This window comes from Amorphotheca resinae (genome assembly GCF_003019875.1).
Source record: "Amorphotheca resinae ATCC 22711 unplaced genomic scaffold M430scaffold_3, whole genome shotgun sequence".
NCBI classification, from domain to species: domain Eukaryota; kingdom Fungi; phylum Ascomycota; class Leotiomycetes; order Helotiales; family Amorphothecaceae; genus Amorphotheca; species Amorphotheca resinae.
Window position 1 is genome coordinate 1,018,624 of NW_020194473.1, and position 23,125 is coordinate 1,041,748.

Sequence of the window (23,125 nt, forward strand, 5' to 3'; positions counted from 1 at the left end):
CCGGAAGAAAGGGAAGTTTAATGATCCATCCATCTATCCACCTATCCACTCATCCACCCTAGCCAATGTCGTGCAGGCAGAGTACACTAAACAGTACTACCTGATATGCGGGTGCGGCGTAGGATTGTCAATCACGGCACTGGCTCCTTCTACGGAGTAGTTAAGAGAAGGGTACTGTCCCTGACCTTATCGTCATACTGATATGCAGATCTGATAAGAGAGAAAGAATGAAAACGCATGCTGGAAAGAAAGCGACAGCAAGAAGCTCCACGTGTACTGCGTCCTGCCGTGTGTGCGCGTAAGAGCTAGAGAATTGGGTATGCAAACGTAAAGAGTGCAGCTCTGTGTGCACTGTACACTGTATGTACCAAGGGACTGAACTACCTTGCTCCGCACAATGTGCTGGTCGTCTGACGTCTTATGAAATAAGGACACTTCTTCCCAGTGACAGTGACGTGGTTTTAGAACCAGCAAGCACCCATCTGAAATCAAAATCGCAAGTGTCGCAATTGTCGTAATGAAAATAACAAAGTGACAAGATGAATGAATGACACGGAGTAGGAATAGGAATAGGAATAACTGAGATAAAATTGCATCGTGTCGCCACGGGCCAATCAGCGCGCGGTGCCTGGCGTTAGTCAGGGGCGGGTTGCTGACAGATGCGAAGGGGCAGTTTGGGGCCGCACCGGCTGCGCTGCTAGGAGGAAGCGCCCGCGGAGCGAAGGTACGAGAGTCGTGAGAGAGGCGTTTGCTGCGAGGAGAGAGCGGTAGGTATATGCACCTTATATAAGGCAGAGAGAAGAATCTGATATGACGTGTAGGAAGAGAGGAAGGGAAGTAGAGTTGAGTTAAGTATTGTTGTTGTTCTCTAGAGAGGGGTTTGCAATATGGGCAGTACACCAGTACCGCTTAGTGCAGGAACTGACTGAACTGAACATCACCACTGCTAGGACAGAGAGACAGAGATACCTATAGCTTTTCACACTTGCGGGGATAGACCAGCATTGGCCTTCTTCTTCAATTTCTTCTTGAACGCTCCTCCTCTGCTGCCCTGCATCTCCGGGTCTGGAAGCTGTGGTGGTATTGAGATTGAGAAGCCGGCCTGGGGCTTACGTCGCCCGCTTCATGTGGGAGCGATGAGCACTGCGCGGAGATTACCTATTGGATCGTGCGTTATTGCAGAGGATATCCTATTATTATGATGATTATTCTGATATTATTCTGATCATTATTATTATTATCTTTATGATCGTGCCCATCTGATGCAGGGCGCTGATGCAGCCGTACCTGAGGTACCTTAGTGTTGTGCTGTACCTGGATTCAAGGTTCATGTATAATTACGATCATTGTGATAGACTGATAGTCAATATACCGCAAGGGATGGGAAATTCTATGGGAAATTACCTGTAAACTGGCAAAATGAACACTTCCCCTGATCTTCCCCCTCTAGAAGCGCCGCCCCACTGTTTACAACGAAGCCCGCGCGGCGCTAGTCCCCTTCCAGCCACCCCGTGCCTGCGTGGGCAGGTCCCAATCTCAGTCTCTCGGGAATTCTTTCGCTGTTGTTCCCATCCATCCATCCATCCATCCATCCTCCCTCCCTCCCTCTCCTCCTCCACCCATCATCGCTTCACCATCGACGTCCTCACCCTTCTCCCTTCCCTTCATTCCATCCCAACTGTGAGAGGCTCGCCTCTCTACCACATTCATTTGGAACCCCTTACGACTTGTATCCCCTTTTCGAAAAAAGTTCAGATTCACTTTTCAACCTCTTCGATCCACTCCAAGTTGTCTTACCCCCCGTCTACACCACGACCGCGCACTGTCATCGAGAGAGAAGCCACAGCTGTCAGAACCGTCCGATCGATTGTTAATGTATGCTACTCAATTCTGGATTGCCCATCAGGATTCCACAGCAAGCTTCCCACGTAGAGCCGTCCTGGCTTGTGCGAACGCGGCTTCGCGGTTTTCTTGCTCGTCGCAGTGCTAACGTCCGTTTCACTCCAGCTTCCTGATCGCGACAACCTTTTCGAGTCCCCTAACTGCCTTCGTTCAACGTCCCCGTCCGAACATTTGTCGCCGCAGATATTAGAGAGTCTCTCGTCAATCCCTTAGGTCAATCATACTGCACGAATCCGCTTCTTCACAATGAAGATCTCCCAGATTACGCTTCTGGGCGCTGCCGCAACTCTCACGGCGGCCCAACACGCGCACAACCACGCCCATCTCCACGCCAGACATGGCTCTCCAGTCGAGGCGCGCGATGCTGCTGCGGTCACCGAGGTGGTTGCCGGTCCTGTGGTCACCGTCTATGAGCTCAACGGCATGGACATTCCCTACGACGAGGTCGAGTCAGGTCTGAAGTCGGGCAAATATATCCTTGTGTCGGAGACTCCTGTCCCAACTCCCAGCTCGACCCCGACCCCGACTCCAACCCCAAGTCCCTCGAGCGAATCCGCAGGCCAGTTCTTCCAGAAGCAGGAGAGTTCCACTCCCACCCCAAGCAGCACTCCCACTCCTACTCCCACCCCGACCCCTAGCTCTACCTCTACCAGCAGCAGCTCCAGCTCGACGTCAATCTACACGCCGCCATCGTCCTCGTCCACCCCTACCCCGTCCCCCAGTCCAACGCCTAGCCCCGTCTCCCCTCCCTCTGGTGGCAACAACTCTGGCAACGTCAATGCTGAGTTTCCCAGCGGTAGCATTCCTTGCTCTCAATTCCCCTCGGAATATGGAGCTGTCGAGGTTCCGTGGGAGGGCCTGGGAGGATGGACAGGCGTCCAGCAGGTTCCCGACTTCACCTTTGGTCTTGACGACGTCATCAGCTTCATTGAGACTGCCATCACCGGCCAGTCGTGTACGCCGAAATCATTCTGCTCCTACGCCTGCCCACCCGGCTACCAGAAGTCCCAATGGCCTTCCGCGCAGGGCAACACTGGACAGTCCATTGGCGGCCTCTACTGCAATGCTGACGGAATGCTTGAGCTGTCCCGGTCTGAAAGCCCGCAAATCTGTATTCCAGGTGTTGGAGGCGTCCAGGTTGTTAACAAGCTTGATTCGAATGTCTGTGTCTGCCGTACCGATTACCCAGGCACTGAATCAGAGACTGTCCCATTGGACGCAGTACCTGGACAGACGTTCCCTCTGACCAACCCTGATGCATCTACCTACTACAGCTGGAAGGGTGGACCTACCTCGGCACAGTACTACATCAACCCCGCCGGAGTACCTTGTTCCGAGGCCTGTACCTGGGGAAGCGCCGGCTCAAACATGGGTAACTGGGCACCTGTGAATGCAGGTGTTGGCAAGGGCCTTGCTGGTACCACCTTTGTCTCCCTCTTCCAGAACGCCGCCACAAACCCAGACGGAACACTCCCTTACACTATCAAGATCACTGGCGACGTCAGCGATGAGTGTTCTTACTCGGGAGGAAAATACTGGCTGAATGGCAACGTAGCAGAGAATGGATGCACTGTGAGCGTAAGTATCGATAAAATTCCTTGCTTTCTTCAGCAGATATCTAACAAATCACAGGTCGCGGATCCGGGTACGGCAACTTTCGAATTCAGCCAGTAATGGAGGTTCGAAGAGTAGACATCTCCTTCGGCGCCCTTCTGTAGTGCGTACGTTGATTGCTCGTGCACTGAATCGACTGCGAATCATGACCGTTGTTTCCTTGTTTTTTTCTCGCCCTGCCGGGGGTTGTATTTAGATGTTTGGGACCAGCCCTACTCGCCAATATCGATTGCAACCATGGCTTTGTCAGGACTACTGGATTACCTCATCTTCCGGTTCCGTGGCATTTTTCGGGCCTCTTCTTAGTGTCCAATGTCGTTAATGTTTGTTACATGATTGCGTGTTCCTGGGTGTGCTCGTACACTGATACTCCCAAGGATGTGGATAGGAGTGGTTGTAAATTCCCGATTCTTGAGGAGAGCTGGCAGTGTTCTAAACAGATGCATGTTCTTTCAATGGAGGTGCTGGGCTCCTCCAATCGGTCCTTGGTTAGCGGAGGGCTAAATCCTCCTTCACTCCTCGCAAGTCATTGTTGGAGGCTATCCTGGTGGTACATCTTCCCAGAGCCCTTTATCCCTACGGCGCACCGAAGCCGCTGGCAGTCTTTGCATATGCCCTCAATATCGAACAATATGGATTGACCCTTGTGGCTGGCTTGCAGGTGTGGATCCGTCCTTGGTCTGTATCAATACGGGATTCTCTAGTGGGGAGGAGAGGAGGAAAGACATACGATCTGTTGCACTCGTCATAGCGTCTCCGCGCGCGCGTATCTGCAAGGACCTTTTTCCGACTTCTGTGTAAAATACCCAACTTCTTCACACCTATACTGTCCATTCCCTTGATTGTGCGGTGTAAAAGATTTCGTGATGTTTAAAGTAATCTATCTTGTATCTGCATGCTATATTTCAGTAAGTGCGTGTAGTTGAAGAAAGTAAGTAGTTCCTTTCTTTATTACATCACATCTGCTATACTACGTAAAGGTAAGGTTAGGGTATGACATACCTAGGTAGGTAGTTAGGTAGCCTCCTAAGCTCCCGAATCCCTCAACTCCCATCTACATACAGCAAAATCTATAATATATATAACATGATAAAATACCTTACCTAACCTACCTTACCTACCTACCTACCTCCACTACATAAATAAATCAATCATCTGACACGTCTTTCATTACCAAGCACAGAGACAGAGAAGGACATGAGCGGGAGGTTTGAAATTTGGGGTATTTATTTGATTGATTGATTTATTGATACAGTTTTGGGGGAGAAGGGGAGGACGTCGCAGACATGTCGTCTTATCCGCTTATTCACTTTGCTTTCAAAGGCTCGTCTGATTCTATAAGAGTGGTCCATGATTAGGTAGATGAGTGTTGTTATCAAGGAGTAGCACTACCACTTTTTCTCCTCATGGTCGATCGATAAACTCCTAAGGGGATGGATATGGATGCTAGGCGAGAGGAGAATTTGAACTGGAGGCTGGAGCATTCGGGCTACTGAGTAAAGTATTTCGCTGATCATGTCGGAGCCTGGGGAAGGGGCATTGCAAGAGAAAGAGGATGGGAGGGCGAATCTGCTCAGTCTGGCTCTCGATTGAGCTCTTGATGTTAGTGTCGAACTCGATCATCTTCAATCCTTCAAGAACACTTCGAATTCACACTTGGTTGGTTCATGTTAGAATGTGGGGGAGGAGCATCCCGTTGCCGTTTAGCTCAGGAAACCTTATGCTAAAGTTAGGTAAGCGAGATCAGCCGAGCGAATCATGTGACGCTACACATTCCCCCACAACATGTGAGGTACTACTGGTTTACCGTAATACCAAGATTCCGTTGGTTCATTGTGAACTTATGCGTACGGTGGTCCGTGCGCCATCGCGAGTATGACGCCGCATATGGCGAACAAAGGGGCGGACGGGCTCGCAATCCAACAACTCGCTTTCGGCAACGAGCCCCTGTCCGAATTTTCGAATTATAAGGTTCACGGTTCGCCGCTCTCGAACCCCTCTCGAAGATGTCTGCTCCAACCGGGGATGCCGAGACGTCCAAACCCGCGCGATCTCGAGCTCCATCGCGTATTGTCCAGTCGCCGAAGGATCGCATCGACAGCATCTTAGAATCCGCACGGGCTCGGAAAGCAGCCATGGGCGACTCGAGCAATTCGACTCCTGCCAGCCCACGGCTCAGGGGCTGCGATGGGAGGACTGCAGAGGCGGAGTCCAGCGCGGACGAGGAGACCAGCATCGTGAGGAGGTCGAGCTCGCGGAATATGAACTATCAGAGCACTCAGAGCAGGGAAGGACGGTCGTCCAGCACGACGAATATTCGGCGATCAGGGCGGACGTCTGAGTCTGAGCAGCACGAGCAGGATTCGGTAGCGAGCGAGCACACGTCGTGGTGGGCGAGGCTGGCATCGGAATATGGGTCCGTGGAGCTGGAGAACAAGGGGAGCGTGGCCAGAGATCATCTGGCTCTCGGTATGATATGTTGACATCCAACTGGGTAGGTTTGGGGGTGTTAATACATATATATCATGGGCAGAACGTACATTCCTGGCGTGGCTCCGCACCTCGCTGGCTTTCGCATCCATTGGCATCGCCATCACACAGCTGTACGCCTCCTTTACGCGATCCCTCACTGTATACACCCGGCTGACGTTGGCATAGCTTTCGTCTCAACGTTTCCTCCGCTAGCAAGGGGGGAAACGATGCATATCGACATCTACGGCAGATGGGCAAGCCGTTAGGCGCAACGTTCCTCGGCATAAGCATCGCCATACTCTTCCTTGGGTTCAACAGATACTTTGAAGGGCAGCACTGGATAATAAAAGGCAAATTCCCTGCGAGTAGGGGCAGTATCGCACTGGTGGCGGCGATAACGTTTGCGTTGATGGTTACCTCTCTAGTCATTGTCGTCGTGGTGGAGCCAACCGCCTTCGAGAACTGACGAGGGGAGGGGTAAATAAACATGGCGGAGTAAAGAACTGTGATATTCTATACTGTAAGGGAATTTGGGGGCGTTATATAGGAATGGAGGCATCAACCATGTAAATACCCAATCGTAGATATCAATGAAAATTCAAATGATTCAGGAGCAAGATAGCTCCCTCAGAGAATAATATATGCTGCCGTTCGGTGTTCCACGTCCAAAGAAAAAGTGCCCGGCAAACCCCACATTCAACCTCGCCCGATCATCGTCACGACCTCACATGACCAGCACGAAGCATTGTACCTATTTCCAAGAGCCATCTAGACAACGTGAAACTCCTACCACGAACCCCTCCCAGATGATCCCTACTACAAATTTGCCTCTGCCCAACTAATAAACATGGCGCCCCAAGGCGCAGTAGACATCCCCTCGTTCGCAGGCACGCAACTCGCGCTCCTGGACGCCGAGCTCCAATCCGAGCTCTCAGAGACGGCATCACTGATCTCGAACACGTCGCCGACAGCCCTGCAGCGGGCGGGGATCGCCATCACCAATCTGTCGCTGAGCTCGCAGCGCACGGGGCTGGGGGGCAAGACGGTCGTGGAGCTGGGCCCGGACCCGGCGACGGCGAGGGCGGAGGGCGAGCTGCCGGAGCATGGCATCCGCGTCGGGGATATCGTGGTCCTGGCGGAGCAGCCGGCGGGCAGCGCGAAGAAGAGGGAGGTGAGGGAGTTGGAGGCCAAGGGGAGTAGGGGCGTGGTTACTAGGGTGGGGAGGAGTGCGGTGTGGGTTGCGCTGGATGCGGAGGATGATGACAATGTGATTGGGATGAAGAGGTTGTGGCTGGTTAAACTGGCTAACGATGTTACTTACAAGAGGTGGGTGCTCTTTCGGAATGTGGTGTTGAAGTAGGTAGGGGACTGATGTTGGGGTGTAGGATGAATCAGACCATGACCAGGCTGCAGAAGATGAAGCCAGATGAATATTCAAATTTCGTCAGGGTCTTGTTTGGGCTCACCAGTCCTTCCCCAGTCCCAGACGATCTTGAATCTACTGGAACGGTTGAGTGGATTGATGACAGCTTGAACCCGTCACAGAAAGATGCTATCCGGTTTGCTCTGGCTTCTCGGGAGGTGGCTCTCATCCATGGACCGCCAGGAGTGAGTATTCAAAGCGCTTGATTTCCTCACATTTATTGACCACCGGAACTAGACAGGCAAGACTCACACGTTGATTGAACTCATCTTACAAATGCTGAAGCAGAATCTTCGAGTCTTGGTTTGTGGACCTTCGAATATATCTGTTGACAACATAGTCGAACGGCTAGCTCCTCATAAGATACCCATAGGTTGGTAATCCCGGGGCAGCTTCCTCTGTTCCTTTACAGTTTACTTATGTCTTGCGAGTTATGGATCATATTCGGTGTTGCGGTGTTATGGAACTTGGATTTCATGGTATCAAGAAAGCTTTCAGTTATCAGAATCTTAGGACTCACAGAGATCTGATATCCTGTCTTAGTTTTGGGTTTACTCACAACGAATGGCCGTCAGTGGTTTAGTAGCCACGAGACTCTGTGAAAGGATTTTTGATAGTTGATCTATCGTATCCCTTTCCCATCCTCCGTATCAATTCTCGTTTTGTCTCTTTAGAACTACAGTTCTGACTTCCGGGACAGTACGACTCGGACATCCAGCAAGGCTCCTACCGTCCGTATTAAATCACTCGCTGGATGTGTTAACCCAGACATCCGATGCCGCTGCCATTGTCAAAGACGTGAGAAAGGAAATGGACGCAAAGCAAGCTTCAATTCGCAAGACGAGGAATGGAAGAGAGCGGAAAGCAATATATGGTGATCTAAAGGAGCTCCGGAAAGAGTACAGGGAGAGGGAGAAGAAGTGCGTCGGTACACTCATCGGGGGGAGCAAGGTCGTGCTCGCCACTCTACACGGCGCAGGGGGCTTCCAGTTGAAGGACGAAGACTTTGATGTCGTCATCATCGATGAAGCAAGTCAAGCTTTAGAAGCACAGTGCTGGGTGCCACTCTTGAAGGCGAAAAAGGTTGTTCTTGCTGGTGACCACCTTCAACTACCGCCCACGATCAAGTCATTGAATTCTAAGACAAAGACTAAGAGCAAAGAAGAGGGAGGGATCATCAAAGGAATGACCCTCGAGACGACGCTGTTCGATAGGCTACTAAAAATTCATGGACCTGGGATCAAGAGAATGCTGACAATACAGTATCGCATGCATGAGAAAATCATGAGATTCCCATCCGACGAATTGTACGAGTCAAAATTGGAGGCAGCTGAGGGGGTTAAGGCAAGACTTCTAAAGGAACTACCCTACGAGATCGAGGAAAACGAAGATACTATCGAGCCTTTAATTTTCTTCGACACGCAAGGCGGAGATTTCCCAGAGAAGAGCGAGGAAGAAGATGTTGATAAGAAGGCTGGGAAGGGTATGATGGGGGAGAGTAAAAGCAATGAGATGGAGGCGTCTCTGGTGAAGCAACACGTGCAGAATCTCGTCAACGCAGGTCTGAATCCTGAAGATATAGCTGTCATCACACCGTACAATGCCCAGGTAAGAACAGGCCGTTCCAAACAGTTCAATCTCAATCCACCTTGTAGTGAGAGTGCAAGATATCAATCACTGGATTTTTCATTCGGTCTAAGGACATATGAAATATGACTGGTTGAGGAAGTTTGTCATGTTGGACCACCCTATCCAACGTGGCCTTCTTGGTCACGGAAGGAAGGGACTTCAGTAATTGATATCTTGCGCCCCTCTACAACCCAATTTGAGAAAATACTTACACCTATAGCTTTCTTTAATATCCCGCACACTGAAAGAGGAATTTCCTGGAATCGAACTGGGAAGCGTGGATGGTTTTCAGGGACGGGAAAAAGAAGCCGTCATCGTCAGCCTTGTCAGAAGCAACCCGGAACACGAAGTTGGCTTCCTAGGAGAAAAGCGTAGATTAAACGGTAAGACCCTCCCATATCTGCTCCTACCCTACAGGGCGCTCGCTGATGCAGAAAAAAAAAGTCGCTATGACCCGACCGCGCCGTTCTCTGACCATCATCGGCGATTCAGAAACTGTTGGAGCGTGAGTTCAAATCACATTCTCTAGGGGGCTTCCCCTCGATCAACTGAGACGCCGTGCTAACATTCCATGTGTGATCGTTGCAGAGGCAGCAATTTCCTGAAGCGATGGATGGAATTTCTGGAAGAACATTCGGATCTTCGATACCCATCAGTGGCGTCGTTGAATGCGTAAGGCGCCGTTGAATCTGTGAATCTAATCGGGCATCCTAGCAGGGACTGTAAAAGGGAGTCCTTATCCACAGGTTCCTACCTATACTATACTTGCTACAAGTACTGCTGCGGCGTGGCGCTGCCCGTTGCCCGTTGCCCGTTGCCACGCGAATTCAAGGGTAGTTCGTCAGCATCAGACGAAAGAGTGGAGGCTAGCGATGTTTCATGTAGAATGTCTGATCGCTTTGAAGTGCGGCGGACTGTCCAGTAGCAAATATAAACACCTCGTACTCCTTGGGGAGACGCGGAGGCTTGAAGAGTTGAGAGGGGGCGCTTGGACGAGCATTCGACATGTCGACATTCGAGCCACACGCTCTCGACAGCATGACTGCTCAAGACAGGTCCTATAGGCCATCGCAGCTGCCAAGTCACGATGCATAATAATTCAACGCTTACAGAAGCATGAGGCATAATCGCGGGCTCAAACCCTCCATACATACTGTGCGGTGTGCTTCAGTGCATTCATCCAGACCCCCCCTCTTGATATGTCAAAACAGCCCCTTTCGCCTCGATGGCCTATAATTGTGGAGAAGGGTTGTCCAGACCCCTAGAGGCGTCGACTGTGAGAGGCCGAGGACCCGAGTCTCGAAATCGGAATCTTTCAACTTGTTTCATGTAAACTCCATGAATGAACCATTCACATTGGTCCTGCCCACGGCGTCGCTCGCACTCGCAGGGGCGCGATGACAGTCTCCCCGATTTTTCCGTCCGACTCGATGAATCGACTCGACTGATCCTCAGAGTCAACGTTCTCGCGGGATGTCTCGGCGCCGTTGGAGGACACGCACCGGGCCTCAGCCTAGACCTCTCATTCGCGTAGAAGCCAAGACCGTGAGGGACTTCGTGGGGTAGGCTTTCTGCCAGACTGCCACACTGTCACATATCCCGTACGCGGCTCAGCAGGGGTCTTTAAATCCGCGCTTTTGATTGATGTTCAGGGACCTACACTCTTCGATTCAAACCCTTGCCCAATCTTCCATCATGCTCGGGGTCGAGCCTTCTTCTCCCAGACTCCCCTTGTCCATGGCTGACCGCTGTTCGGGAAATATATGATACGCGCTGGTCCCTCCGCGTTGATCGCTGGCTCTGCTCGGTCTCGACAACACCGCAACGCACATATACTCGGACCATGAGGTGACTTCTGTATAAGAGTTTGCTGCGTATCTGCTATTTCAACCCGTCTTCCCAGCATCGTATTTATTGGCTCCAGGACACCAAGTGCCAATCTTCGATTATTCGCGTTAGCTATTTCCGATGCTTGGCCGAGGAAGCCGAATTGGGTCCTCTGCTATATCCATAATCCAGGTGATCAACGGCCGCTCTAGGTATTTGTCAAAGACTTGCGCTCAAGCGACGTTCGACTATTGAAAAACACTCGGACGCTGATATCCTTCCCGCTCCAGTCCTGCGGATACGGGTCCGGGACCACCCCACCAATGCAGGTACCGCTGGGTCATCGCCGTCTTCGATCCTGTCTGAGCACTGGGTGGGTTAAGGGCCCACGATCGGATTTGCAAGTAGTAAGATGAGCAAATCCAAGGGACATGGAAGATGGAGATCGGATGGGCACAATCGAATGAACATTGGGTCATCGGTCAAGGGGAAGCCCATCAGCAACCCGATTCCATTTTCGGAGGACGACGAATTTCCTTTTAAACCTGTTGGCCCGGGCATGCCAGTTCCTCAAGGCAGCGAAGGCGTCGAGAAGGAAATGCACCTGAGACTGTCTGCGGACAGTACACTTCGACGAGAAGGAATTGACGTTTTCCTGGACAATCTAAGTCTCGAGTCCGAGACGGCGCCTCCGCAACCGTCATATGCACCACCCGCGCCGCCTACAAGTCAGCCAACGCCTTTAGGGGTCTCCACAAGTATACAATCAGGTTCGAGCGCCAGAGGGAGGAGGCCCTCCCTGAGAAATGTATTTGGCAAATTCTTTAGAAGGAAACATAAGCCCAGTGCCTCCTCGACAAGTGGTGTACGGGCGGGACAACACCGTAGTGTTCGTTATCCAGGCCCACCAATCTCCTTGAACATAGCTAACAAATGTAGGTTCCTACTGGGTTGAGCAGAAGCCCGAAAGGTACCCTCTCAAAACAGCGCTCGGCCTCACTACCCATCAACGAATTCAATCGAGCATTGCACTCTCACTCGGCGTCCACTGAGGAATTCCCTCTAGCCAGCACCAACATCAACGGCGATATTACACAAGCAAACTGGCAGACGAGACCTAGAGGAGCCACAACACCGAGCGGACTGTGGGTGCCAAATAGAGCGACGGGATATGTGGATTGGACTGGTCTGTCACCAAGGCCAGCAAGCAGCCATGCTAGGGGGAGTCGGGTCTTCCATGACGACGAGCCCGAGGCGGCGGTCGGAATCGCCCTGACGAGCGGCAGCCACCCGAGACGAAAATCGCGGAGCGTTGGCGAACTGCGGGGGACCACATCAGCGAGTAATATCAGGCGGCGAAGTGATGAGATTAGATATTGGAGAGAAAGCTATGACCCAGTTGTGCTTTCACCAGTGTCTACCAACAAGCCTGAAGGGGAGGAGGCGGACGAGCAGGATGTTCGCGCAGAAGAGCCGCCGCCGCAGCCATTCAACTTCGGACTGATGGGTGAGATGGCCGGGATGAAAATAACGCAGGCGGCCAGCCTCGAGACTCGAGTGCTGAGGCTTGAAGCGCGCGTGCGTGGAATGGAAAAGGCGGTATTTCGATCGCGCAGTCATGCATCGACAGACCGTCTCGTGTTTCCGGATCCGCCCCCAAGAAGCTCTAGGAGAGGACGCAGGACATCCTTGACTCTATCAGCGACGGACCATCCAGAACCATCTTTTGCAAAGCGGCAAGAGTCGCGAGAAACACAGCGGCGTCAGAATTCCCGCGGTCCTGTATCGCGGGGTAGCCAATCTTTATATGAGAGCAGTCGACCTTCGACAGTTTCGACCAATAATTCCTATTATCCTTTCTTTGATAACGCCTCTCGCCCACAAGTCCTTACTTCCCCTGAGCAAACAACCCTCAACTCCTCACCAAACGTCCCCCGTCCGCTCTCTACCTCCACGACCATCCGCGGCATGCCACCAAGCTCCCCGGCGTTGCCCAAAGACGGTCACCTGACATCCGAGCACTACACGGCGCTGCTCAACATGATCCTCGCGGAGCAAGCAGCGCGCCAAGATCTCGAGACCGTGGTTGTAGATCTCCAGGCGCGGCTCCAGGCTCTGCACTCCGCCGGCACGGAGCACGCAGACCCGCGCCGGGTCGGATTCTCCTCTTCCGACCCGGACAACAGCAGCGATGACGAAGGCCGGTTCGGCCAGAACGACGACGACGACGACTTCCAGACGCCGGCCGAAGAACGGCCCGAGCCCCCCTTCGGCGGCGAGATCTTCGGCGAGATCTCGAGCAATCGCGCCGCGGGCCCGAGGATCGGCCCGCGGACGTTAAGCCTGAGTCAGATGACGCTGGGGAAGGGCGGTAGCCCTGTGTGAAGAAATACCTAATTTCCCTCTCTCTCCTAGCTTGTTGCAGCAGCAGTTTCTTGTTTTCTTTCTTGCCCCTTTGAGCGAGCGAGCGAGCGAGCGTTCCTTTGGAAATAAAAAGACGAAACGAGGACTTGGTTCCATATGTATGATACCACGGGTTAGTTGGGCATTTGTTTGTTTGCGCGTCCGAGATGGAGTATGGAAGGGCCGGCACTGGGATGGCGATTTTTCTTGTACGATAGATAGGCGTGGATGTTTACTTATTTATATTTAATGTATTAAGATATCGATCGAGATACTTCGCTTTTGTTTTCTTTTCTTTCTTCTGGAAGTCAGGAAGGGGGTACTAGCTTGCTAATACTGATTGTTCGAACGTTCGTTCCTACCTACCTACCTACCTACCTACCTACCTATCTACCTATCTACCTACAATACTTGCTCTTCTATCCATTCATCTCTCTCTCTATTCTTTCCATTCCTTTCCTTTCCTCAACCCAATCCAAACTCATTCTAGACATATATATATCTACCTACTCCTCCCATCCCACCCCATCCCATCCCATCTCAACCCTCATAAAAACATATATGTGTAGCGCGCCAGAGATTAAGAGGTTGGGAATTCTTGCTTGTAGTGAGGGGAGATGGATATGGATAGTTGGAATCAATGATGAATAGGTATATAGCGGGGTGTTTTGATTAGTATTATGAGGATTAGAAAGAAAGATTTGGATTTGGATTTGGTTGGGGGGGGGGGGGGGGTAAGGGGCTTATAAAATAAATAAAATAACCAGCCCAACCAAGCCAACAAATCAAATCAAATCGACCAAACTACCTTAGCCCGTGGTGTTGATGTGATAGATAATGTAAGGCTTCTTGCTGCCTCTCTGGATTTCTGGTTTTCTGGTTTTCGGTAGTTCTGACTTTCTGTATCCCCCCCCCCTTTTCCCCCGGCTTTTTCTTGCAATGAAATAATCGCTATTCAAACACAAACACAAACTCATCGTTCGTTCCTTATATACATACACACTTTAGACATGGTTATATATGTTAAGCAAAGCCGGGGCAATTAGTGAGAGATGCATATCATTAATCTGGTACTTAATCACTTTCCTTCTTTCTTTCTTGCTTTGTGTATATGTATATTTTTTGGGGGGGTATGTGTCAAAAGATGGAAATTTCTAGATACATAAGAAATGAGAAGGTAAGCATCTAGGTATTAGCATTTCAATTATAGAAATCATGTTTGATATAAGAAGATGTATTTGATTTTGATTTGTATGTATGTACAGAGATAGCCCCCCCTTATCACTCTTAAAAAATCATAAAGATACTCTTACCCTAAGTACCTATACAGTGTAACATGTATAACACAATAACAAAAACACCGCTTTTTTTGTTAATTACCCTATCCCACTCCTTCCCTGCCCTGCCTGTCATCCCATCCCACATCACGCTCTATTCCCCATCGCGGCCCCTCCCACAAAGGAAGAATACATCAAGAAGAAGAAGAAGCAGCAGAAGAAGCAGATAACCCAAGAGGTAAACAGATTCTATATCCAAGATTCATAATTCGGTGGAATAGGAAAGAGGGGGATTATTTCTTTTTTTTTGTGTGGGGACAGTTGGCGTTGCCAGTGTCGTAAGGATCATGGGTTTTTTGCGCCGGGAATGCCAGCTGCTTCAAAAGACTGCTTAGCCAAAGAGATTGCACCTCCATAGTTCTCCTGGGTTAGGGAATGAGGACAGTCTAGTTAGAACTATGAATGATAATTCCAAAGATAAAACATCGATATTGAGGATAGAACGCCCGCTCCCATCCCATCCCATCATACAAGAGAAGACAAAGCCATAAACCCGGGAACAGACGATGTTGAAGGACATGATGATGAGATATGGATTAGCTACATCAGCGATACGCAGAAATTGATCTCACCACCTTTCATTTTCGCAGGAGCAAGCTAGCAAGCAAGAGTGCACTCGCAGCTCTCCTGACGCAACCTCGCACCATCTAAAACACTGCAATCCTTCTTCTATCTCGCATTGGAAAGAGACACTCTCACCAAATACTGAAGAAGATAAACTGACTAGATGTCCAACCAACAATACATCAGGGTTGGATCTGCACTAAGAACATACATCATGTTCTCTCTATGTATGCGGTACACTACAATCGCTGGCGGGTCACACTCTTCGAAGCAGAGAGCAGAAATTTGGGACATCTCCGCTCCGACAACCTCACCTCAACATGGTCAACTGTCAACCGTTGAGGCTCGGCAGTTTGAGTAGATGTTGATGCTCACCTCAACGTGACGGTCTAGTATCTAGCACCTCTGTGCACGCAAAAGGCAGCTTTCCAATGCACAGTGCGGGCCTACGCACAGAACATAAGGCTAAACGGTCGTCAAGAAGAACGAGGCTTTCGATCATGCCGTCCTATCCAACCTTCGTATAGAACAGCCAACACTTTTCGTCGTCGAACCTTGTCGATGCTCAGAACCCCCTCCCGAGCTCAGCTGCTCACAAGCTCGAGAGCAAGCCCGCTCCTTGGCAGAAAGAGAATTCCAATTCTTAGTACTAGCCAGATAACCTACCAAGCTTGCTTTCATCGGCATACGCACAAGATCCCCAAGAATGAACGAATCGATCCAGAAAAGCCTTGGAACGTGGATATTCGGAGATGAGTCGGGAAGTGAAGGGACGAATGAGGCTAAGAGACAACGACAGGAAATTGCAGATAGAGACAGAACAGTGAAACGAGGCTTGAATCTGGAAGATGTGAATCTTCACATTATACCCGCATGCATCCTATCCCGGTACGAGAACTTTCCGCACGGTGTTGAATCAGACCTTGTCTAAAAAAAGGTGCATGGAAGAAAATCTCAATACGAACGAGATCCCGTCTCGAAGACCTCTCCAAATTTCGACTCATCTATTGGGAGGCAAGCACAATAGAGAGCGGAAGAAGGAAGCGGATGTAGATCCCCCAACTCGGGCTTCGCTACTCCGTACGGCTGCTACTATCAAGCAGCTATTTCTCCTATCGTCCGCCGTGCATCTCAGGGTGCGATCAGCCCGCCGGCACATTGCAAGAGATCTCTCCGATCTCCAGATAAGAACTTGGGATCAGCAGCGGTGCGTGTATCTCCGCGCACTGGCAACTTTCACAGTCAGCCAGAATGTACAAACCTCGTATGTACATGCATACAGCATACCTACGCGATAGAACGTCTCTGCAAAGCAGTCCCCAAAACAGAAGTGCATGCAGACCTGCCCGTGGTATATGCACTGACGATTCAAGACACGCATAATGCCATGCTCACTCCCCATAGCAATGCAAACCCACCAAACAGCAAACGAATGCATTGCCGAGGGACCAACCCGACTTGGAGGACGATGCATGAACCACGTTATTTCCAAAGCAATGTTCTGGGTTCTGTTCCGTGGCCCTGATACATCATTTCGTGAGGCATAAGAAACGTCTTCCCCCCCCGTTATCAGGGATTCCGGGCCCGCGGACCCTGCCGCCGCGGCCGACGAGGGTTAGGCGATCGAGGCCTGGCTCCCGGTGAAACGTCGTCGGAAGCCCGTCGCCAAGGTACGCGGGTGCGCCAGGGCGCTGGCGCCGGGGCAGGTGCGGAAATCAGGAAATGATACTCTTGTATGGCCGGCCCAGCAGCATGGGGAGGAGGATCGAAGGGTAAATCAATCAAGCAATTAACAGTTCCATTTATCAATGTGGAGACTGGGACATTGTCACCAATGAATCCTCCGTCCAGACCAGTATGAGGTAAGAATATAAAAATAATCTCTCGGAGCACGCAGGGACTAGACCGCGCACGTCTGTCCTGGAGCCCTAAGAGCTCCAATAGTTGAATGCCGGGCCCGGGGAAGCGTACCGAGAGGGACTGAGGCAGCGAGAGACATTCGCAGGCGAATAATGCTCTCATTTGCCCGTGGCCCCACTGCGATTCAGTAGATCGCAATTACTGTCAGTGCCGTACAGTAGAACCTGCGTGCGAGGCCTCCAGAGTGATGTGATGCGGATGAATGTGACAGCAGCAGTTGTCGTCCCCGAAAGCTGGTTTTTGAGTGACAGAAATGCCCGGCAAAAGGAACAAAATAAGCGTTTGTCATTGGATACAGCGTACGGGAAGCCGACTGTCCAAACAGTTCCGGCGAAACGTCACAAATCCTGCAGCGAACAAATCAAATACCTCTGCAATGACCACAGCGGGTTGGTAAGAATCTGCCGATAACCAGCAGTGGGCCGAGTCGATACGAGATGGAATCCGGGGGAGATTACTTGTTTACGACTTGTGGTGCTCTCGACCCGTCGGCGATTTTCTGGCACCCCAGGAAAATAGCTGCCGGTAGATCTAAGTAATTGCTCTTAAGTAACAGATAAAGGTGGGCGAGATGAGCAGCGAACTTGCAAGATGGAAGAGATGGGCACGTGTGTGAGACATGTGCGAGACCCCTAGGTACCGGGAGCTGGAGCTGGAGCGACGAGAGCACGTGTACGCTGGTCGAGAAAAGGTTTTTTATGGCTTGCAGATGTGTAGATCGCAGGATGGAATTCGTAAATAGATGCACCGGAAGACCCCAGCCGTCCTCCCAGGAGATAAGTCGTTGGAACCTGTCAGATTGTTCCATCCTCCTCTTCCCTCTCTCTGCCCGGTATCATATCTGCGGTCGCTGAAAGACTACTGCGACACAGCAGATAGGTGTGTACAGCACGGCAGCTCATCGACAAGACGGTTCGCATGTGCGGCGCGATTTTGAGGGTATTCGAGTTCTGGATGGACTAGGATGGTGAACCCTACCTTACGTCTTCCAGTAAACCAATCCCATAGGGAGCTTAGAGCGTATGAGCCGGGCCCGCGGGTGGGGTGGATAGCGGGCTAGGAATCACGACTATGGTTCCTGGATCCTCATCGACCCGGACGGGTACGTGGCTCTCGGGCGGCCGGCCTTGAGGCTTGTGGCCAGATAGCCCAGTTCTAATCGATACGAACGGGAAGAAGCGAGTTAGGCTCCAGATGGTGGTGGGCGTGCCGTCCTGGGCGTCGAGCACTGTACGTAGTAGTGAGTTGTATCATTGTATGGCCATCACACGCAACAACACAGGACACAACACCGTAGACGATGCACCGAGTAAGAGTGCCCGTTGGCAGGTGGCAGTAGTGGGAAGAAGCTCATGCGTTGGAACCGTTTTGCAGCACTAGAGGGCCCCCGATCATCATCACCATGCAGAGATACCTAGGTTCAACGCATGGCCGTATGTACCTGCGTTGTACCTGCAGCAGACTGAGGGCACGGTACGCGGGACTCGTAAGAATGACCATCGACCAGTCGACACGGCAGGGATGGTCGTCGGTCCTGTTCCACCTCGACTCCAACGCCCAGCATCCCCGGTTGGTGGTGCTGCAGCACTGTACTCTGTACAGTAGCATCTCCAGCGCAGGACGATAAGACGGTCGTCTCCGGAAAGGCATTCCCTAGAGCGGTAGGGAGCTGCTGCCCACGGGCTGGGGAGGGCTGTCGAGGGCTGCCGTGGGCTGTCCACTCAATCCGCCGTCTCGTCGGCTGCGACGCTGGCCCCGGCAAGCGTCTCCCAGACTGCTAGGCATCTCCGTTCTGGAATGATTCCATGGTCCCAGTCGTGGATTCCGCCGAGGGAGATGAATCTCGCTTCCCGATCATCAAACAGGACCAGGGACGGAGGAGAGGAGCCTGAAGAGGACAACTGGGCGGCCAGAGGACTGGGATCTGCCGCGCGATGCTCTGTAGTGTCGGGACTGTAGGGGAGTGGACACCATAGAATGAGGACTCAGGACAGGGCGAGCCGCGAGAAAGAGATGCGGCCATGCGGGACGGGCGTGGGGGCCTCGAAATCAAGGCCAACGCTACTGTGCATCTCGCATCTCATCTCGCCGCTCCGCACCACAGGCCACCCACCGCGGCGCGCAAAAGCAGCCAGGAGCTAGGCCCAGGAGGGACTACCTCAGTTAGGCAATTCCACAGTCTGTACCTATCTTTAGCAGTCCAGGTCGTTGTACATCTTTTGTGCTGTCCAATGCATTGCATTTGCTACGGTCCAGCACAGCACAGCACAGCACAGCGCCCGTACCATGCAGCGACTGGTTTGTGCACAACCAATGCACCGCCAATTAATGAGCGTGGCACAGTCCAGGTTGGGTGCAGAGCACAGCACGATGGGTTGGGATGAGAAATGAGCAAGAGTTACTCTCTCAACTGAATGGTGGCCTCTCCGAACCTCCAACTGGGCGACACGCTGCGCTCTTGTACTCGGCCAGTTGTCTCTCCTCTCGAGCCTGGATTCCTGATTGTCCTGACTAAATCGTACGGAGGCTTCGGGTCTCACGTACCTATCAGCTATCGATGCGGGATCGCAGCATCGGGCTGCTATCTGGTATCGATAAGTGGATTGGTTATCCAGTAGTGCGTCCGCCATCCAGCCTCCAGCGCTGAAATCTGGATGACGCCCAGGGGAAACCCAGCCAGCTCTTCGGTACGGGCATTTGGGACAGTCTCAAACAACGGCGTCAGTTTTTAAGTTTGTTGGTAGTCGGCACAGCTAAAAGTTTTAAGTCATACATACGAAAGAGCTCCAGAAACTTCAGCCATCTTCCAGGAACTCGAGCTTGACTCCACTCTCAACCGCTCTATCAGCCGTCCCAAGGAAGATAGTGACAGAAACTCTGTTCAGTGCTCTCGCTGATGCTGCTATTGACGATGCGGCTGAAGCCGTCAGTGTGCCTGTCTCTCGTTCCTGCAGCAAGCCTGTGTGCCGAACTGGCCTCGGTCATCCATCCCAATCCCGTCTACTCTGTTGCAGAGACTGTAGTGATTGCCGTCCCCGTGATGCCAGAAGCATTTACTATTATCAACCCATTCAACCCTGTCTATAGGACTACCTGGTACACTGCGGCGGCAAACCTCTCTGATGGCTGCCCTGCGGCACGAGGTGCTGGACGTCGTCATTAGTTGCGCAAACTGGGCTGAAGAACGAGCGACTGTTTCGAGTTTCACGAACCATGTGGAGGGGGTTTCCCCACTTCCTGATCGCAGGCGGGGCAAAGCTGATAGATAGTTGGAACCTCGAACTACAAACTACCACCACTACTGTGCTGCTTGGCAATGGCCAGCAGATTTTGAATTTGCCCTAAGGCCTCAAGGACCGCTATCGATAGATAGATACGATGACTCGTGGGGAAGATTCTGTCATGTTTGATGTCTGGCGGATAAGAGGGGCAGGGCGGGAGGAGTGATAGGTCGTCTCGGCCGCGCGCGAGTGACGGGCTCGGAGGCAAAGAAAGAGATGGGGAAAGTCGAGAGAGCCAAAGTAAGACTGGCGGGCAATATTGGCATCAATGAATTCTCCTTGGCTGGATGATTGCATCGCGACCCGTCGCCACGGAGCATACTGGAGGGCTGGGTCGCCGTCTGAATGGACAGCGACGTGTTTCGCGTCTCGCTCGCGAGTCCGTCCTGTGCATGAGCGGCCCTCGAATGGGAGCGCAGAGGAGCGACGAGGGCTGACTCAGGCTGAAGACAACAATTGTTGAGGAAAGTTTGTGTGTGAGAAGTCTCTTTTGTCTTTGACTTTCTCTCACATTTTTACTCTTCTCTCCCAAGGCCCGGCGCGCATACCTGCATTATTCGAGGCCGGAAAAGCCGCCTCCCCGCGCGCGCGCCTCTTTCACCAGAAGTTGGTTTGCCGGATGGATTCTTATTGCATGACGCAGTGAGCTGAGAGCCCAGAATATCTGATCATGTATGATGTATCAGGTATTATTGTACAGTTCAATAGAGCTGTCTGTTAAGGCTGCATGAGGGGCTGATGTTTTATTTTTATCTCCCGGAAAAGTTTTTTATTTGTTTGTACCTTTTTTTTTCTTTTCCTTGTGGATTGATTATTTGATATTTGGTTGTGTGGCTGTGTGTGATTCGGGAGGAGGCTTGAGACGACTCGCTGTCGCTGCGTCTCTGCTCGTGATTCTGGGGCAGCGGTGGTCCAATACGGATGCTCGAGGAGCATGCTGTGGCCGCAGAGGTGAGATGATGCCCCGTCACGGCAATATCTACCGTGTCCTGTGTAAATTGCCACAAATTGCCACTGCTGTCTGCTGCATCCTATCACGATATATTATATTACTTGGATATTGCTATTCGCAGCTGTGCCGCCGGTGCCATTTTGCATGTCCGGGGAGTAGCAGGACGATGAATTCTCATACGATGGCACATACGAAGGCAACTCTCGCGGACCCCGCCTCCCTCGGTCGGGTCGTCGAGTCGTTAGATGGCCGACATGGCCTGATGGTGTGCTGATTTGACCTGATGGATGGTAATCTGGCATGCGGTCTCCAGGCGAAGCCGCGAGAGAGGGTGTGGCGGGTGTTTGGTGGTGTGTAGTTTACGAGCGACGCAGTAGCAGTACGACCATACACCTCTACCATACGACCATCCACCATCCACCATCCAGCATACGTACGGAGGTACCACCCATCCAAAAGCTTTTCCTGTCCACTGCTGTGCTCCCCGCGGGCTTATGCATGCACATTATTCGTACAGCGAAGGTTCGTCTGCTCTCTACAGCCTCTTCTTATAAGCTGGGCCGTCTGGAGGGCGAAGTCTTACCAGTCTGACCCAAGGCACGCCTCGCGGGCCTCACTACTGTACGGCTGCCAGGCTTATGCGAGCACCTTATTCGTACGGGGGGCTCTTGTTATGCGCGCGCATTATTCGCAGCAGAGGAGGGGCGCGCGGGTTTCTAATTATGCGCGTGCATTATTCGTAACCCGTATCGGGGCATAAGGTATGAACATAGTGCTGGACTGTACTGTACACGTTCCACGTCCCAAGCGACTCATCACACCAGCCTGGCCCTGGCACGGCGCCGCTTTGAAGTCTGATGAAAGCTCCGAAGAAGGCCTGCGCGCACACGCCCTCCGGAAGGCGGGCGGTGATTGGCAGAGCCGGGGACCTCGGCGCAGGCGGGGGGGGGGGGGGGGGGGGGAGGGGGGGCTTGACGGGCAATCCCAGTCGGGCCAGTCGGGGGGCCTGCCCAACCATCGTCCTGCGGCGGCGCACCCGTTGCGCTACTACTCTTGTCTCCTCAGACTACTTTACTCTCTTGTCTGCGCAGCTTTCTCTCCGGGGGTGCCCAAGTCGCGGGCCTAGCCGCATGGGGCAAGTCGGGACTCCCGCTACGACGCTTGGATGCCATAATTACCTACAACGGCTACAACGTGCTTGATTACAGTAACGCGACTGTCCCGTACCTCGACTTTAGTACGCCTAGTACGCCTGTCCCAACCGCCCCACGGCCTACGGAGTCGGAGTCGGCTCCGTTACACAGAAGGCTCGAAAAGTCCCGGAGGATCACGTCGTCCTTTTGTCGACTCACGCCGTCAAGGTTCGCGCTTGAAGGGACGGCGGATGGCGGAGGGGAGGGAAGGCTGGAAGACACGAGCATTTACGACGAGACCGGAGGAGCAGTCGTCTGGCTGGATGGATGGAATGTACCTAGCTGGCAGCTGGCTAAGGTAAGGTAGGTCAGGTAAGGTAGATTTCCAACGGCAGATACGTGATAGTAGGACTGGATGGACTGGCCGGTCTTAGTAGTAGTTCGATTTCCCTGTTCCTGTCCTGTCCTGTCCTGTTCCTGACTGATCGCCTCCCTGGCCCGCCCATGAATAGGACTACTATACAGTCTATACTATACTTGATAATCCCATCATCTCATATGCCTCTATCCCTCCTCTGGCTAGGACCCTCTTCTCACTACACACCACCAATCCCACCCATCATCATCCCATCCCATCCCATCCACCTCCACCACCACCAAACCATACA

The 23,125-nt window shown here is 52.2% G+C and overlaps 9 protein-coding genes across 9 annotated transcripts; 7 read left to right on the forward strand and 2 right to left on the reverse strand.

Moving 5' to 3' along the window:
* Positions 1 to 1,207: 1,207 nt before the first annotated feature.
* On the forward strand, positions 1,208 to 2,040 carry M430DRAFT_212517 (hypothetical protein). The gene has a single exon (XM_024864474.1). The coding sequence runs from the start codon at positions 1,420 to 1,422 to the stop codon at positions 1,930 to 1,932; it is 513 nt and encodes a 170-aa protein (XP_024723087.1). The 5' UTR covers positions 1,208 to 1,419; the 3' UTR covers positions 1,933 to 2,040.
* A 13-nt stretch (positions 2,041 to 2,053) lies between these two features.
* M430DRAFT_135561 (hypothetical protein) lies at positions 2,054 to 3,576 on the forward strand (the record flags this gene model as incomplete). The annotated part of the gene is made up of 1 exon (XM_024862411.1): positions 2,054 to 3,576. The coding sequence occupies exon 1, from the start codon at positions 2,149 to 2,151 to the stop codon at positions 3,574 to 3,576; it is 1,428 nt and encodes a 475-aa protein (XP_024723088.1). The 5' UTR covers positions 2,054 to 2,148.
* A 1,849-nt stretch (positions 3,577 to 5,425) lies between these two features.
* Positions 5,426 to 6,606, forward strand: M430DRAFT_33657 (hypothetical protein). The gene is made up of 3 exons (XM_024866410.1): positions 5,426 to 5,985; positions 6,050 to 6,119; positions 6,175 to 6,606. The coding sequence occupies exons 1-3, from the start codon at positions 5,523 to 5,525 to the stop codon at positions 6,452 to 6,454; spliced, it is 813 nt and encodes a 270-aa protein (XP_024723089.1). The 5' UTR covers positions 5,426 to 5,522; the 3' UTR covers positions 6,455 to 6,606.
* Positions 6,607 to 6,631: 25 nt separating this feature from the next.
* Positions 6,632 to 7,490, forward strand: M430DRAFT_212564 (hypothetical protein). Its single transcript, XM_024864477.1, has one exon. The coding sequence runs from the start codon at positions 6,836 to 6,838 to the stop codon at positions 7,346 to 7,348; it is 513 nt and encodes a 170-aa protein (XP_024723090.1). The 5' UTR covers positions 6,632 to 6,835; the 3' UTR covers positions 7,349 to 7,490.
* On the forward strand, positions 7,230 to 9,610 carry M430DRAFT_212581 (hypothetical protein). Its single transcript, XM_024864479.1, has 4 exons — positions 7,230 to 7,596; positions 7,649 to 7,784; positions 8,112 to 9,423; positions 9,485 to 9,610. Exons 1-3 carry the CDS (start codon positions 7,360 to 7,362, stop codon positions 9,125 to 9,127), a joined length of 1,389 nt encoding a protein of 462 aa, XP_024723091.1. The 5' UTR covers positions 7,230 to 7,359; the 3' UTR covers positions 9,128 to 9,423; positions 9,485 to 9,610.
* Position 9,611: 1 nt separating this feature from the next.
* M430DRAFT_212582 (hypothetical protein) lies at positions 9,612 to 10,175 on the reverse strand. Its single transcript, XM_024864480.1, has one exon. The coding sequence runs from the start codon at positions 10,163 to 10,165 to the stop codon at positions 9,809 to 9,811; it is 357 nt and encodes a 118-aa protein (XP_024723092.1). The 5' UTR covers positions 10,166 to 10,175; the 3' UTR covers positions 9,612 to 9,808.
* Positions 10,176 to 10,374: 199 nt separating this feature from the next.
* M430DRAFT_212595 (hypothetical protein) lies at positions 10,375 to 10,654 on the forward strand. Its single transcript, XM_024864481.1, has one exon. The coding sequence runs from the start codon at positions 10,383 to 10,385 to the stop codon at positions 10,572 to 10,574; it is 192 nt and encodes a 63-aa protein (XP_024723093.1). The 5' UTR covers positions 10,375 to 10,382; the 3' UTR covers positions 10,575 to 10,654.
* A 625-nt stretch (positions 10,655 to 11,279) lies between these two features.
* Positions 11,280 to 13,252, forward strand: M430DRAFT_16977 (hypothetical protein; the record flags this gene model as incomplete). Its single annotated transcript, XM_024863571.1, has 2 exons — positions 11,280 to 11,756; positions 11,807 to 13,252. 2 exons carry the CDS (start codon positions 11,280 to 11,282, stop codon positions 13,250 to 13,252), a joined length of 1,923 nt encoding a protein of 640 aa, XP_024723094.1.
* Positions 13,253 to 16,604: 3,352 nt separating this feature from the next.
* On the reverse strand, positions 16,605 to 17,369 carry M430DRAFT_212621 (hypothetical protein). Its single transcript, XM_024864482.1, has one exon. It carries the CDS (start codon positions 17,191 to 17,193, stop codon positions 16,741 to 16,743), a length of 453 nt encoding a protein of 150 aa, XP_024723095.1. The 5' UTR covers positions 17,194 to 17,369; the 3' UTR covers positions 16,605 to 16,740.
* Between the last annotated feature and the right edge of the window lie 5,756 nt (positions 17,370 to 23,125).